The sequence below is a fragment of the Etheostoma cragini genome, chromosome 14 (assembly GCF_013103735.1).
Source record: "Etheostoma cragini isolate CJK2018 chromosome 14, CSU_Ecrag_1.0, whole genome shotgun sequence".
NCBI lineage: Eukaryota > Metazoa > Chordata > Actinopteri > Perciformes > Percidae > Etheostoma > Etheostoma cragini.
The window spans coordinates 1,235,289-1,249,709 of record NC_048420.1 but is presented as its reverse complement, the minus strand read 5'-3'; the positions used below and the strand labels follow the sequence as shown (position 1 = coordinate 1,249,709).

General features: G+C 40.9%; 1 protein-coding gene across 3 annotated transcripts; it reads left to right on the top strand.

Moving 5' to 3' along the window:
- Positions 1-1,134: 1,134 nt before the first annotated feature.
- On the top strand, positions 1,135-13,290 carry LOC117956836 (CMP-N-acetylneuraminate-beta-galactosamide-alpha-2,3-sialyltransferase 1-like). 3 transcript variants are annotated; one of them, XM_034892127.1, is made up of 7 exons: positions 1,135-1,374; positions 3,773-4,039; positions 6,214-6,410; positions 6,594-6,773; positions 12,485-12,530; positions 12,614-12,733; positions 12,888-13,290. In XM_034892127.1, exons 2-7 carry the CDS (start codon positions 3,812-3,814, stop codon positions 13,053-13,055), a joined length of 939 nt encoding a protein of 312 aa, XP_034748018.1. In that variant the 5' UTR covers positions 1,135-1,374; positions 3,773-3,811; the 3' UTR covers positions 13,056-13,290. The 3 variants fall into 3 exon arrangements, with proteins under 3 accessions (XP_034748018.1, XP_034748019.1, XP_034748020.1); XM_034892128.1 differs by lacking the exon at positions 1,135-1,374 and adding an exon at positions 2,368-2,410; XM_034892129.1 differs by lacking the exon at positions 1,135-1,374 and having other exon boundaries at positions 3,753-4,039.
- Positions 13,291-14,421: the final 1,131 nt, after the last annotated feature.

Sequence of the window (14,421 nt, the reverse complement as noted above, 5' to 3'; positions counted from 1 at the left end):
CTATCAAAAAAGCAAAGGGGGGGTGCTTTGACGGATCTAAAATGTAAGACCCATTTAAGAGTTATGTCACACTTTTTTGTTGAGTACATAATGCGTTCATTCATATTTTTTTGTATTTCTTCAGTGATAATCTTGTAAATAGTCATGAAAATAAAATAAAATAAAGAAAACGCATGGACTGAGAAGGTGTGTCCAAACTTTGGCCTGTACTAATATACCGTACAGTGTATATATAAATACACACACACATTACATAGTCCTATATAATGTTTTAATTTTCTTTCATGTGTAAAAGTTATATTACGTTGACTTTTGGTATTTTATAAAGCTCTATCAGACATTTAATTTCCATTTAGCTGACAGGGAAAATGTTTTCCCCTGTGGTGCAGAGGGTCCCGTTCAAGGTGGACTGCTAACCAAAACCACTATTTCTTTATCTAAAACTATTAATTCAAATCTTTACAGAGCACATGCATTATATTAAAGTGGCCAGAACCGTGTCTCACAGGGAATATTGGAGCTGCGCCTCAGCCTGCTGCTGCCTTCTGTCCAATGAGAAGCCCGGGATGTTGCTGGGACACGCAAAGCCACAGCGGACTGTGGTCTCTCTCTCTCTCTATATCTCTCTCTCTCTCTCTCTCTCTCTACTTTTGTGTCATAATCCACGTCCGATTTTGTCCATATTAATTGATTTCACGAGCATAATAATGAGCAGTTGGGGGTCAGTTACTCATGCGCCCTGGCTCCACGGACCATTCGCGAATTTTGGAAATACAGTCCAGATTGGTTGCGCCCCTGCTGCTGCGCACTGAGAGGTAAGTACCTGTTGCGCCACGATCTGGATCGCACCGACAACGTTCAGTCAACTGCACTTCTTAAAATACGTGTTTAACTTCACTGGAGAAGGTAATACTATGCTCTTCTTCCTTTTTGGGATTGGATTTGTTACAGTCCAGAGCAGGAGGACCTGGAGCTACTGGTGGTACCCGATTTCTTTCACAAGCTTCTGCCTAAAAATTAATCACTTACAGAACTCGAAACTTGAAGAATTTAAATATTGTAACATCATGTCTTTGGATTTCTTTCTAAAGTACTGAGATACTGTATAATGACAGAAGAAGGCAGGAAATTGGAACGATTTGTGCAGAAATGGTTTCTTTCTTAATATTAATGTTGGGATGGATCTTGGACACCACACCCACCCGCCCCCCCCCCACACACACACACACAGCAGTGTGCCAATTCCCAACCAGAAGACTTAATCCTGGCATTGATCAAACCACACACACGTTATTCCTTTAGTGAATCCTCATCCTCCGACACTACTGAAGGCACACGTTTTCTCAATACAAGAAGCGGATTTGCTCTCATCAGGTAGGACAAAATAACATTACTACAATATAACTTTTACTTTTTATTCGTCTCTTTCTTTTATTGATATAATTTTCATAGATTTTAGGTATATTTGGCTATAAATAAAAAATGACCAGGCCTACAGGAATTAAGTAAATATATTAACATGTACCATTAGTAATTGTTATTAACCCTTGTGTTGTTTTCCCGTCAACCATGAAAAAAACATATAGTTTTTTTCAACATTATCAACGCTTTTCCCCACATTTTTGTCACTTTTTCAATGTTGTGGGGTTTGGTTTTTTGGTGTGTTTTCCAAAGTTTTTTTTATATTTTTAATGTTGACATTTCAGCACTTATTTTGACAGCCCATTTTTTTGTGACAAAAAAAATTATTATCTGAAAACGGGTCAATTTTGACCCGAAGACAACATGAAGTAACAGTTGCAATATTGAAATACAGGTTAATTTTTTTACAGCAGATATATTTTGATTATTTAGCTCACTTTGCGCACATTTAGCTCATTTCTCTCACATTAAAAGGCAGAAATTTGTGTAAAACTGCATGTTCTATGCAGTTATATATGTTGTGAAAGTAAAATTAAGTTAAAGTGACTATATGTAAATATGTAAAGTGACTATATGTCACTTTTAAAATGGTTCTGTCATTTTCCGACTGATGTTCTGAAATGAGCTGTAACAGCATATGAGACTAACAGTGAAAAGAACACTATGTTTACATAATTTTTATTTCCGTGAAGTTCCAAAATGATTTACAGCAGGTAGACAGCGCTACAGAGCTGTAACACCGGAAAAGCCTGTCTTATTGAATAAGCAGATTCAAAGTAACAGGAGATTTCTTTAAACAGGCCTAATGGTATTTTGATCTGATTTCAGAAGCTACCTGGTGTAGTTGTGGCTGATGCGGATCAGGACCATCCCACAAAAGAAGGAAATTAAAAGAAGAGCAACAAATCCTGGGTTACACTCGGTCGGGCTTTCAACACATGGAGACGGTTACGGGATTGTAAACGATTCTTAAACGTCCCAGAATTTGGTATGTATGCAATATGTCTGTTTCATTCATAAAATTAACTTCAGATTGCGCGATAGGGTTGTACGTCAGTAGCCCACATGAAATGACGTCCTCTTCCATCTAGCGCAGACATTTTCTTCCGTTTAGTCTGTGTTAGGCTACTATTCTCTTTTCCTGGTCCCCCGGTTATTGTGTAAAGTCATTAAATGCACTATATTAATCTAAGTTATTATAACTCCCAATGCTTACCTGGTTTAGCTCACAATACATCCAAAGTAGGCTAAGTTACTGTATGTGTGCAACACTTTAAATGCAACAATGCATCTGTAATGTGTTCTGTTATTGTAAATGAATTATTTTCTGTCTGAGCAGAACATTCATTGCAAATATATAAAAAAAAAACTGATACGCTATCATATTCTTCACTGGAGTTCTGAGCCTGAAGAGGTACCACGTGGGGAGGGGAAAACAATCCGGCAATGAGTGAGTTGAGAGCCAGGTTTCTTATACTGAGCTTGATGGTAAATGGAAGTCAGGTGTGTGTTAACCCTAACACACACACACACACACACACACACACACACAGGGGAGGAGACACAGGGAAAGACAGAGACAGGGTAATCCAGAGGGCACAGACTGTGACAACCGTAAAGAAAAGATCGTTATGACAGCGCGTGGTAAAAACATTACCACTTTTTTCCACAAAGTTGCTAGAATCAACACAACGTGAAAGTTACAAAAGGCTAAATGTTAAATCTACAACCAAATATTGAATCTAAAATTTTAATCTAAATGTTAAATGTGTAGCCAAATTTTTATAAAATATGCAAATAGACCCTGTCATTTGCTAATCTGGCAAATGGACCAGAGTCTGGTAGGACCAAGCTATTGGACCAGAGTCTGGTAGGACCAGGCTAATAAACCACAGTGTGGTAGGACCCCGGTAATGGACCAGAGTCTGTGAGGACCGGGCTAATGAATCAGAGTCTTGCAGGACCAGGCTACTGGACAAGAGTCTGGTAAGACCGGGCTAATGGACAAGAGTCTGGTAGGACCGGGATAATGTTCCAGAGTCTGGTAGGACCGGGCTAATGGACCAGAGTCTGGCAGGACTGGGCTAATGGACCAGAGTCTTGTAGGACCGGTCTAATGGACCACAGTCTTGTAGGACCATGCTAATGGATCAGAGTCTGGCAGGACTGGGCTAATGGACCAGAGTCTTGTAGGACCGGTCTAATGGACCACAGTCTGGTAGGACCAGGCTAGTTTTTCACTGCCGGACTGCTTTATTTTCTTTTGATGAGTGCATCTCTAAACGGATAATATGACAAGTTTTTCTTTTATGTCATTCATGATTGTAGACTCTTGTGTATTTTGCCACAGATTGGAGCTGGATCATCATTTGAAGCGTGACAAGCCAAGATGAAATCAAAAGAAAGGGCCATCATTTTCCTGCTGTGTGTGACTACTCTCTGTGTGTCTTGGAGAGGATTTATGCCATGTAACCTGCCTCGGGACCAAAGCCTCTGTGCTTGTGAGCGATGTTTATCCGAAGATGATCCGTGGTTTAAGAAGCGTTTCAACAAATCTGTTGAACCATTTTTGTCGGCCAACTACAACCTCTCCGATGACGATTTCAACTGGTGGAAGGTACGTTGTGGTCTTACAAGAAAACAGTCTCTCAACCTGCACTTCAGATCAGGGAATGAAATATACACCTGGTCCCACGAGGGGGAAAAAGGGGGCTTTGCGCCCTCAGATGTATTTTCTGCCCCCTTGTTTCAACATCATACATCCAGAAACATACAAACACAACAACACAATTACTATTAGGCTACAAGTTCTACTTGGCATCTACATCGCATGGGGGCGTTCGACTCCAAAGGACAATGTCCAGAGAGCGACCCCTCCAGGCCTGCGCTCAGACCACCACAAATAGCCTAGCAAGGCCATTTGTTATGGTGTCTTCTGACAAGGCGGCTGCATTACTAGAAGCTTAGAGTTGGAAATGGAGAATCGGATTGGGAAGAGATCGATGATACGTTAATGTCTGCCCATAGGCACCTGTCACTCCAGGACCCTGATGACAACCTTGTATGGTATTCGGGTCAAATTGACCCATTTCAAAAAAAATTTACAAGAAGAAAAATGTATTCCTTTCTCAATTCAGAAAATTATTATTACAAGTTTTTTCCCATAGCGATTTTTTTAACATGAATTATAACCTTAAGACAAAAAAACGAATCACATTTCCATTTTCAATTTCTCTGATTGCATTCCCTGAACATATTTGTTATCTCAATTGTCTGAAATTGAGATCAAGAAAATATTTGTTAATAGATTATGAAGTAAAAAATTATTTCACAATTGCTTTTAAAACCCCAAATAAGTCACGGGTCAATCTGACCCGAGTGTCTCGAAAGTGTAGACAATACAAGGGTTGAACCTAGGGTCCACGAAGGTAGCCATGTCAAGGAGATTATCTGTGTCAGGGCCAGCCTTTTTCTCGTCTAGATACTCGGCCAATATTTCTTGTCTTCAGTTCTTTTGTGAGCTGAGTGTCCCCCTCATTAACTTTCAGCAAATTTAAGCAAAAGAGGTGGATCACAGGCATCACATACGAGACTCTGGGGAGTCCTATGTGACTCCCCAGAGTCTCGTATGTGATGTGAAAGGGAGTCTGTGAACTCCAGGAGAGGAGTTAAGGCTGCATGCATTGACTCAAGGACGTCAACATCCTGCCACATTGGGATCAGGTGCCTGTTGTTTTTGTCATCAGACAGAAGTGATGGCCTTTTGTTGCTCTAGGACTCTTACTACCATCTTCTGTCTTGAGCCCCACCTGGTTAGTGACTCTGTGACCAGCTGGGCTGTAGGACGACGGAGACGTTGCTGTGCTTTAGGGAGCGCACTCCCTTTTTCTCCCATGAGTAAGAAAAGGTTTCTTACACACACTCTTCTATCCTATCCTGCTGCACTTGCGGAAAAACAGGACACACGCGTCAGTGTGTAAAGCTCCTTTCATAGATTTTAAATGATGTAATTATATAATCTCAATGTACTTGTTAATGAAATCAACATAGGAACAAACAACAAACATGGATGACAAGCATGAAAATGTCAATGCTACTCACCAATAGCTGAGTGCAAACGATGGCCAAAACACTGCAGCCGTGTCCAGTTGTTCCTCTATCACTTCTCCTGAGTGGTCTTCGGGGTAATATGCAGTCTCGAGGCATCTGGTTTTCAAAACCTAGTAAGAAGTGAATAGTCTATGTAGTGTATGGCTCAAAAGTACGGCTTGACCACATGTTAGACATTGTTGCAAAGTACTCGGTTGTATTTCTTGCTGCAGCATACTTGCTGTACTTTCATCCAGGAAGAAACTACTGCGGGTCATGCATTGTGTGAAATGTTGTAACCCGGCTTCTCGACAGCGCTCAGCAGAAGCATGTCTTTGTCTATGGGATATGCCACTGGCTCGGTTGTTTTCTGATGTGGAGCTCCTCTCCATCGTGGTCTTCTGCTTGGACGTTGCTGGCGCATACGTCTGTGCTCCAAAGGGTGAGCACGGCAAAGGTGGTTTAACAAGTTTGTGGTATTACCAGTCTTAGTGGGGACGATGGTCTTGTATAATTTGTAGACAACATTGGTCGGACTACGATCAGACTTATAAATCCTAAAAACTGCCACACTGGATGTGGCATTTTTTATTTTTTATTGATATTGATAACAAAACACATGGTTATTGTTTTATTGCCCAACCCTAATTGTGACAATGCCAATGTGTTCATAATAATCCATTTCTTTGGTGTGCCTGACAGTGCTTACAGAGTGAAAAGGGAAACTACAGTACCTTCAGAGCAACAGTGGCCAGGCTGTTTCTGACGGTTCCACCCAGTCCAGATGTTCTAGAGTCCAGCCCTGACCGCTGCAGGACTTGTGCTGTGGTGGGGAATTCTGTTAATTTGAGGAGATCACATTATGGACCTATCATAGATATACATGACATCATCATAAGGTAAATCCTCCAGCAAAATTAATCAGTTTTCTTCTAATATTGTCTTTGGCCACAATGATTTGAGTCAGTGGGGCATACATCTAATTTATTTCATCAATGTCAGAAACTAAAATTCAAGCAGTCCCCTGATGTATTTCTGTCAAAGACAGTGGCAGGTGAAATAAATCCCTCTGCACTATTTAGAATGAACACTGGTCAAATGAAAGGCTATGAAGCGGATGTTGGGACCAGAACAACTCATCATGTCATGTATCCAGAGAGTTCTGTGGATTTAGATAACACCACCCATCTTGTGCTGGCTCCATTTAAGATAAAGGATCTTGAGTGGCTCACAAAGGCCCTCACCACAGGATTCAAAGGACGGTGAGTCTATGGACTATCATATCTTTTCTTCCTAGCAGAGTTTATCTTGTAAATGAAAACTATGATGAAACGTTTCTTTCACCCCAAAATTCAAACAACAATCAAAACAGAAATGAACATGAACATACATAATTCCAGGGGGAAATCACAATTTTTAAAAATCTTAACATTTTATACATACTAAATTGATAAAATGTAAAATTTTGAATTCATTTTAAAAATAATTGTTTGTGGTTGGCGAAGATAGACTTACGGATATAAAAGTTAAGTCAAATTAACCTTAGTTTTTTTTTTATGATTAAAATGAGACGATGACAAAACGGCACAAACGTCATTAAACACGTGACAATGTCAACATGCAAAAAAATGAGAAAACTAAATATTGCAAAATAACCTATTTAAATGTGGAAATTTTAACATTACAGTAACCTTACAGGTCTGGACCATAGATGGTGTTGTTTCTATGTCTCGTTTGACTGTACACTAAATTATGCAAGAAGCTCTGTTAGAAAAGGAGAGCACGGCTCCGGGAAAAATCTTTAATGGAAGGAGCAAGGGAAAGGGGATTGGGAGGGTGGACGCCGGGGACCAGGAAACCAGGAACCAGAGGCTGGGGAGAGCTCGGGATAGGTGGCTGACAGGAAGAGGAAGACACAGGCACGGACGGAGATTAGAAGCCGAGGAAGAGACACGGATGGAACAAATGGGAACACCGGGAGCAGGAGCCGAGGAGGAGGCTGGAGGTAGCAGGGCACCGTGGAAGGAGGACCAGGAGGGGAGCCTGCTGATCAGAGGTAGGAACAGGGGTGGAGATGACGCTGCAAACGGAGGAAACAAAAGGAGGTAAGTTCCTGAAAGACACAGGGAGACAAAAAGTTTCAAGAAGGCTTGTTTGAGCAAAGTTCACCAGTGTGAAAGTAGCAACAATCAAGCAAAGAGTGGATGGAGAGCCAGGGTGGATGCACTGTCGGTGATGGTTGATGACAGGCAGGTGTGAGCAGCAGGAGCGGTTGATTGTTGATGATTGTCAGGTGTGCGTAGTCAGCTGACTTTGGCAGGAGAAAGTAAGAAACCAAACAGCAGATAAAAAACACAGGGCAGAACAGAAAAGTCAGAAAAAAATAGTAAACAGACAAAACTCACGGCCAGCTGGACCCCGACCATAACAGGATCCTTTTAATCGCTTTGGATTAAGATTATTCTTTTTTGTGATCAAATGGTATTTTTTTTAGTTTTATTGTACAAATTAAGAAAAATCAAAAGCAAACCATAAGCAAAACACTGGAACATAAAAATATGTCCCAAGGCCAAAACATACAGAAAGGAAAGACGCGAGGGGCAAGGGGCTTAAAAATATTACAAGCAGAAACAGACATACACATACACAAACACACATAAACAGATACACAAACAGACAGACACAAGGGGACTAATCAAACAGTTAAACAGAAGCAAACAGAAGACTAATGCAAATTCACCACATAGATTTCAAGGACTCAGCAATGCTGAGCAAAGGGTCGCAAGTCTGTCCTGGGGCATCATTAATGCGAGCTGGAGATAGTTCCATTTATACAACATCCAAAAAAGAAAGGATCCGTACGAACAGATAAGTCATGAGGTTGCTTCCAACCGGTTGCAATCATCCTCTTAGCAGCTGTAAGTCCAGAAAACACAGCATGGTTTTGAGCTTTGGAGTGCTGGAAGGCTTACAGGTCATCCAGAACCAAAACATTGACAGTAACAGCTGGCCCTGTTTGTTAGAAACGTTGGCAAAAAAGACATCATGGAGTGACCAAGGCTCTGTCATAACACTTTGTAAGGTACACCAGCAAACAGACATATCTGGGTTAAGCCAGGTAAGGAGGGGTCTTAACACAAAGGACTAAAAATAGTGTTTAAAGTTGGGAACAGAAAGGCCAGCATCCTCTCTCCTCTGTAGACATATTGAGTCGCGGTCGCTTGCCTTTCAAGGTAACTTTAGACACAGCTTATTGTAATTAATGCCAGTAGCCAGCAGGGGAGGGGAAAGAGGTAGCATAGAGCTCACAAAACTATTTTGATCATTAATCATGGGTAACACATTAATTTTAACCACTGAGATACAGGCTTGAATCGACATGGGTAGAAATCTTTCAATACGCTGTTCAGAGCAACAGAATAGTCATGCTAAGGCTTAGGCATTAAGGGAAAACCATAATGCCAAAATATTTCAACTGCTTAACAATGGGGATGTCGGCAGATAATTGAATTGCAAGCAGAATCATTTAAAGGAAGCAGTGCCGTCCAGTTAATTTTAAAGCATGATAAGCTTCCATACTGCTCACATAATGATAGAAGGGGAGGAAGAGATTGAGAAGGTTTTTCTAAAAAGACCAAAACATCATCCGCAAATGGTGAGAGGTGATGCTATGTATTATGAATGCATATTGGTGACACCATAATCAATTGGCGGATGGCCTTGAGCCAGCTTCTCTAGTGAAACGACAAATAGTGCAGGACTCAAGGGGCAACCTTGGCGGGAGGATCTAGAAACTGGAAGTACAGAGGAAGAGGTGCGTCCGTTGAAGACTCAGGTTGAAGGACTGAAACACAAAGCTATGATCATACCAACTGAAAATTTTACCAAAGCCCCTCAGAAGAATAACCATAACTATGGCCACTCAAGTCTGTCAAAAGCTTTCATTGCATCAAGAGAGAGAAGTGACATTGGGGTCTTACTGTCCTCCACCAAATCAACAATGTGGAGAAGGCATCTAACATTATCTGCTGCTAGTCTCGTTTTTATGAATCCTGTTTGGTCAGACTTCACTAATTTTGCTATAAAAAACTCCAAACGATGGGCTTGGAGTTTTGCAAAGGTTTTTATGTCAGCGTTAAGCAGGATCAGAGGTCAATAGCTTGAACCATCTGTAGGATCCTTATCCTTTTTCAAAAGTGAGGAAATTAAGTGTTAACATCCCTAGAGAGTCCGGCCTTCTCAATAGAGAAATTAATCTTGTCAAGACCCAACTGTTCCCAAAATGTTGCATAGAATTCAGGGGGAATCCCATCAAAGCCCGGTGATATTCCTTTTTGCATATTCTGTACTGCCATCAAAGTTCTTTAATAGTTATTAATTTGTCCAAACTAGCTGATTCCTCTTGATAACTGAGGCAAGTTAGGCCTATTCAACCAGCTGTCACCATGGGATTTATTAAACGTAACCTCAGATTCACACTGTTTGGAATAAAATGCCTGAAAGTATTTTTTTTTATTTTGACAGGGTCAGTTCTTATATTACCATCTGAAAATATGCCAATTATCCCAAGCTGCTAGCCCATGATTTCAGAGCATTTCTAGCCTGATCCTGGTCCCAGTGGCGTTTGGATACGACCGATCAATATTTGGGGTCCCTTCCAGCATTAAAATCTGAACCAACTACAAAAAACAGTCCGTTAACTCTAGCATTTGATTGGTGAGCATATTATACAAATTGCCATCAAAAACATTAGGCGCATAAGCTGACACAAATGTAATTTTTCTGGGACCAAATTCTGTTGGAAATCAAAATCCTGCCTGTATTATCTGACCAAGAAGACAACACTTTAAGTGGGAGATTTCATTTGACAACAATGGCTACGCCTTCTGTTTTTAAGATCGCTAATGGGGATGCAATTGTATGATAGAAAATATTGGCTAAATGGCCGGTATCCACCTGCAGTAAATGTGTCTCCTGTAATATTGCAATGTCAACATTTCTCTTTCTCAGAGTGCTGGTTCGTTTATAAGACGCAATCAGTCTGCCACAAGTCCAAACTAAAAGTGAAAGATCACCCATAATCAAATAAGCTGTATGCCAAATGAAATTACATGCAGACATTGTTGCCTTTCACTTTGCTAAATTTTAGCAATAGTTTATCCAAAGTTAAGTTCCTCAATATATAAAACATGTGAAACGCAGAACAACAACAGACGAGACAGAAGGGAGAGAAAGGGGGGGGGGGGAACATAGCCAGTAAGGCTAACAGTCAAAGTAGGTCTGTGATCAAGATTGGATAAGGGGCAGCAAAAATGGAACACTAGCCCATAAATACTTGGTTGCCATAGCAATTGGTTCCACATAAAAAACAAATATATACATCAACATCTGTCATCAACAGAAACAAGAAACAAAAAGCTCAAAACCGCACCTTGAAAAGAAAATTCTAGCCTAGCAGTGGCTCAGCTGACCAATGGAGAGTCGGCCATATTGAGCTAGGTTGAGATAGCATTCTGAAACACAGTCTCTGTAATCAAATCAGACAACAGTGCATTTAAACCACGACACATGAAGAGATCAAGACAAACCAATGGTCCATGTTCATCAGGCAGCTGCTTCCGTCCTGATCCTCCTCCACGGCGCCCTCCATGAAAGAAACCAAAGCATCGTCTCTCCCCGCCGCAGCAGGAGAACGGGGCACAGCCCGGTTCACATAGTCCTCATCATCCCCCGACGGAAGTGAATGCTCTAGACTGGGTGCTGCCTCTGATCTTCAGTGTTGCAGGATAAATCAGGAAAAATTGTTGCTAAATCCATGGTCTGATAGACCGTGTAGTTGCTGTAATTTTGAGAGAAGCAAATTGACAAGCGGAGAATTCCAGGCAGCCTGTAGGAACACTTGACTGGTTGTGTTGCAAAGCACATTGAAAATCAATGTGCATTAGAAGTCGTCTACTATCACTGTAAATTCGGTGGGCTCTCAACATCTTGATCTGAACATCTGCCAGATTCGAGAACCACTTAGAAAGGGATTGAGAGAGATACTGGATAGCATCAGCACCTCCTAGCCCCTCTTTCATCCCGACGATGGGGATGTTGCATCATTGGTTTCTGGCTTCCATATCTGCTAGCTTCACCTTCATCTCCTGAAAAGCATGGTCATGGCTGTCAAGAATACTTTGCTGTCCACGGTAGTTTTCAGGTTGTTTACATCTGATCTGATAGAGCCAAGGCTTGCAGTCAGAGAAGACAGGTGGGTAAAACGTGGTTCGAGGCACAATGCCTCTGCATTTGCATCCATCTCGTTGTACTGGTTTCTGTTCTCGTTTGCCGTTCTACTTTAAGTAACTCTAGCAAGCACAAAGTGGTAAAATATCGAAGTAGGAACCACATAAAACAATTATTTGACAAAGCAGGGCCAGGAGCTACACTTTAAGCTGCAATCTCTGTTCAGCCGATCACGTCGCTCCATTAGGATTATTTAGTTGTCTATGTTGGACTTTGTTTCTTACGTCATGCATCTTTAAATACCTATGACACCATTCAACAAAGGAAACCTAGCACTACAACCATGGTTTAACAACAATTAATCCTCACTTAGTGCTATATCATATTAGGTTGCCTAAGCAACAATGTGTAGTACCCAAGTGTAACAAAACAATAAAAAACTGTGTGTGTGTGTGTGTGTATCTCAAATATTCTGCATGGTTATATTCTCACAGTTAGTGTTTGATAAAAGTTGTTGCCATATGTGTTGCCTTATTATCGTCTCATCTTAGTCATGGAAATAAAGGTTGTTGACATCCATATTTCCTCACAGTTTTCATTAACAAAATAGTAGTACGCATAGCTTATGTGAAATAGAACTTCCTCCAAAGATACTTTAAGACCTTCAAATACATTTCTTTATGGATTGCTTCAAAACATACGATCACTTGATGTTAAATGTGACATTTTACACCATTTCCAACAGATCATATGCACCAGTAAAATCAAAAATCAAATCTAATATGGATTTGGTAAGTATTCAGTAACAGTAAAGTTTATTGGCTGCAAGAGTCACGGTTCAATAAAATCAAGTTTTAATTCTGATTCACAACAGGTGATGGTCCTGAATCCTGCTTTTATAAGGTATGTTCATAACACGTGGCTGAAAAAGAAGGGTAATTACCCCTCCACTGGCTTTCTGGCTTTGGTTCTTGCCCTACATATGTGTGACGAGGTAAGATGATTTTTAAGTTGGTGTTTTCCTTGTTACTATCACCAGAGATTATTTAAAACACTAATGAGTTGCAAGTTGATGCAAACAAGTAAGATTTTAAGCGGACTATTACCACGTCCTCGGGTTCTGACATTGTTTCCCTTGGTTGTCCTAGGTCAGTGTGTTTGGCTATGGAGCAGACAGCGATGGAAACTGGAGTCATTACTGGGAAGAACTCAAAAACAAAAAGTTAAAAACTGGAGGACATTCTGGAAATACAGAGTTTGAAATGATCCAAGAGCTGGATGAGCGACAGAAACTCAAGTTTTACACAGGATTCTGAGCTTTCTCTCAGCATTTAGAGTAAGGTTAGCAGTAGGTGGCATGAAGGGATTTCTCAGCTGACAGATACCAACCTTTGGGTTTTTGCATGTCTATGTAAATCTCTTGGTCTTGCAAGGCACATGATTCTTTTGAAGGATTATTTGCATGTGTTAATGACTCTATGAAGCCAAAATTCCATTAATTCAGGCATTATTGTCACATCATAATGCACATTGTTTTCGTCGGAGAACAAGTCAAGCAGACAGGTGTTTTCTGACATGTCGTGACGTTTCCGCCATGGAGTTTGTGTTCATTTTATGGCAGCGTTTTGAGTTTCAAACAAATTAACTGGCACAAACCCAAAGTCCGGAATCACAGACTCACAAACTTTGGTGTGCGCTCTCGCGAAATTCGTAAGGGTGTTCCCGATGTCGAAAGGGCGTGAGGGACTTTCTGAGCCCTTTCCGTGAGCAGACTTCACCAAAGGACATTACCCACAGTTCAACGAGTTTACAGTTTTTTATGATTGCTGTGACAAATTGTTTCCACCAACTTTCCTAAACTCTTAACACAGTTAGAACTTCTGTCTGTGCGGGCTATACAATTATCACATTTCTTTTTGAACAACAAGCAACACAAATTTAAAATGCTTGAACATCTTTACACACAAAGTGAACAAATTTGCTAATGCTTTTACACTGTAAGCCAGAATGTAAATGTACTATATTTATATAACGCTGTTCTAGTCTTAACAACTACTCAAAGCTCATCATCGTACAGGAACCATTCAGGTGCCACCTCCTCATCAGATGAACACTCCCACAAATTCACACTCCGATGGCAAGTCGGGGTTCAGTGTCTTGCCCAAGGACACTGATATGAGACTAAAGGGCCAGGGATTGAACCACCAACCTTCCAATTGGCAGGCAACCGCTCTACCACTGAGCACTAACTCTTAATCGATGCACTCCGAAATCAATTCAGCTGTTGTCCAAACAAATGTATATTTCATCATGTGTGTATTACTGTCGCATCTCTGCAGCTGGTCTCTCCTGATTGATACGTATCGCAGCGTAAATCCTTTCAGGAAGACCTCACTCTTCATCAATGCTCTACCTAACTCCAATCAGCTGTTGGAGGCGTTCATCTTCCTGCTAAACCAAAACCGTACACAAATGGCAAGGGCCAATCACAGAGTCACAACCCCGCTTTAAATAATCTTTTCTCTCTTTGCTATCAGCTGTCGTTGCATGGTTCTCTAGCCCTATACACATACATACGATAAATTCATATAGCGATGGAGTCTAATCGCCAACGACTTTGTACATTGTGTTTGAGCTGTACAATAAATCTTCTTTGCATCTCTGCAAAAGTGTCTCTCCTGA

Excerpts from the sequence above, each read along its gene's own strand:
- LOC117956836 (XM_034892127.1), top strand. The coding sequence starts at position 3,812 with ATGAAATCAAAAGAAAGGGCCATCATTTTCCTGCTGTGTGTGACTACT. Across the intron at positions 4,040-6,213 it reads ACGATTTCAACTGGTGGAAG|TGCTTACAGAGTGAAAAGGG; the intron begins GTACGTTGTGGT and ends TGTGCCTGACAG. Across the intron at positions 12,531-12,613 it reads TCAAATCTAATATGGATTTG|GTGATGGTCCTGAATCCTGC; the intron begins GTAAGTATTCAG and ends GATTCACAACAG.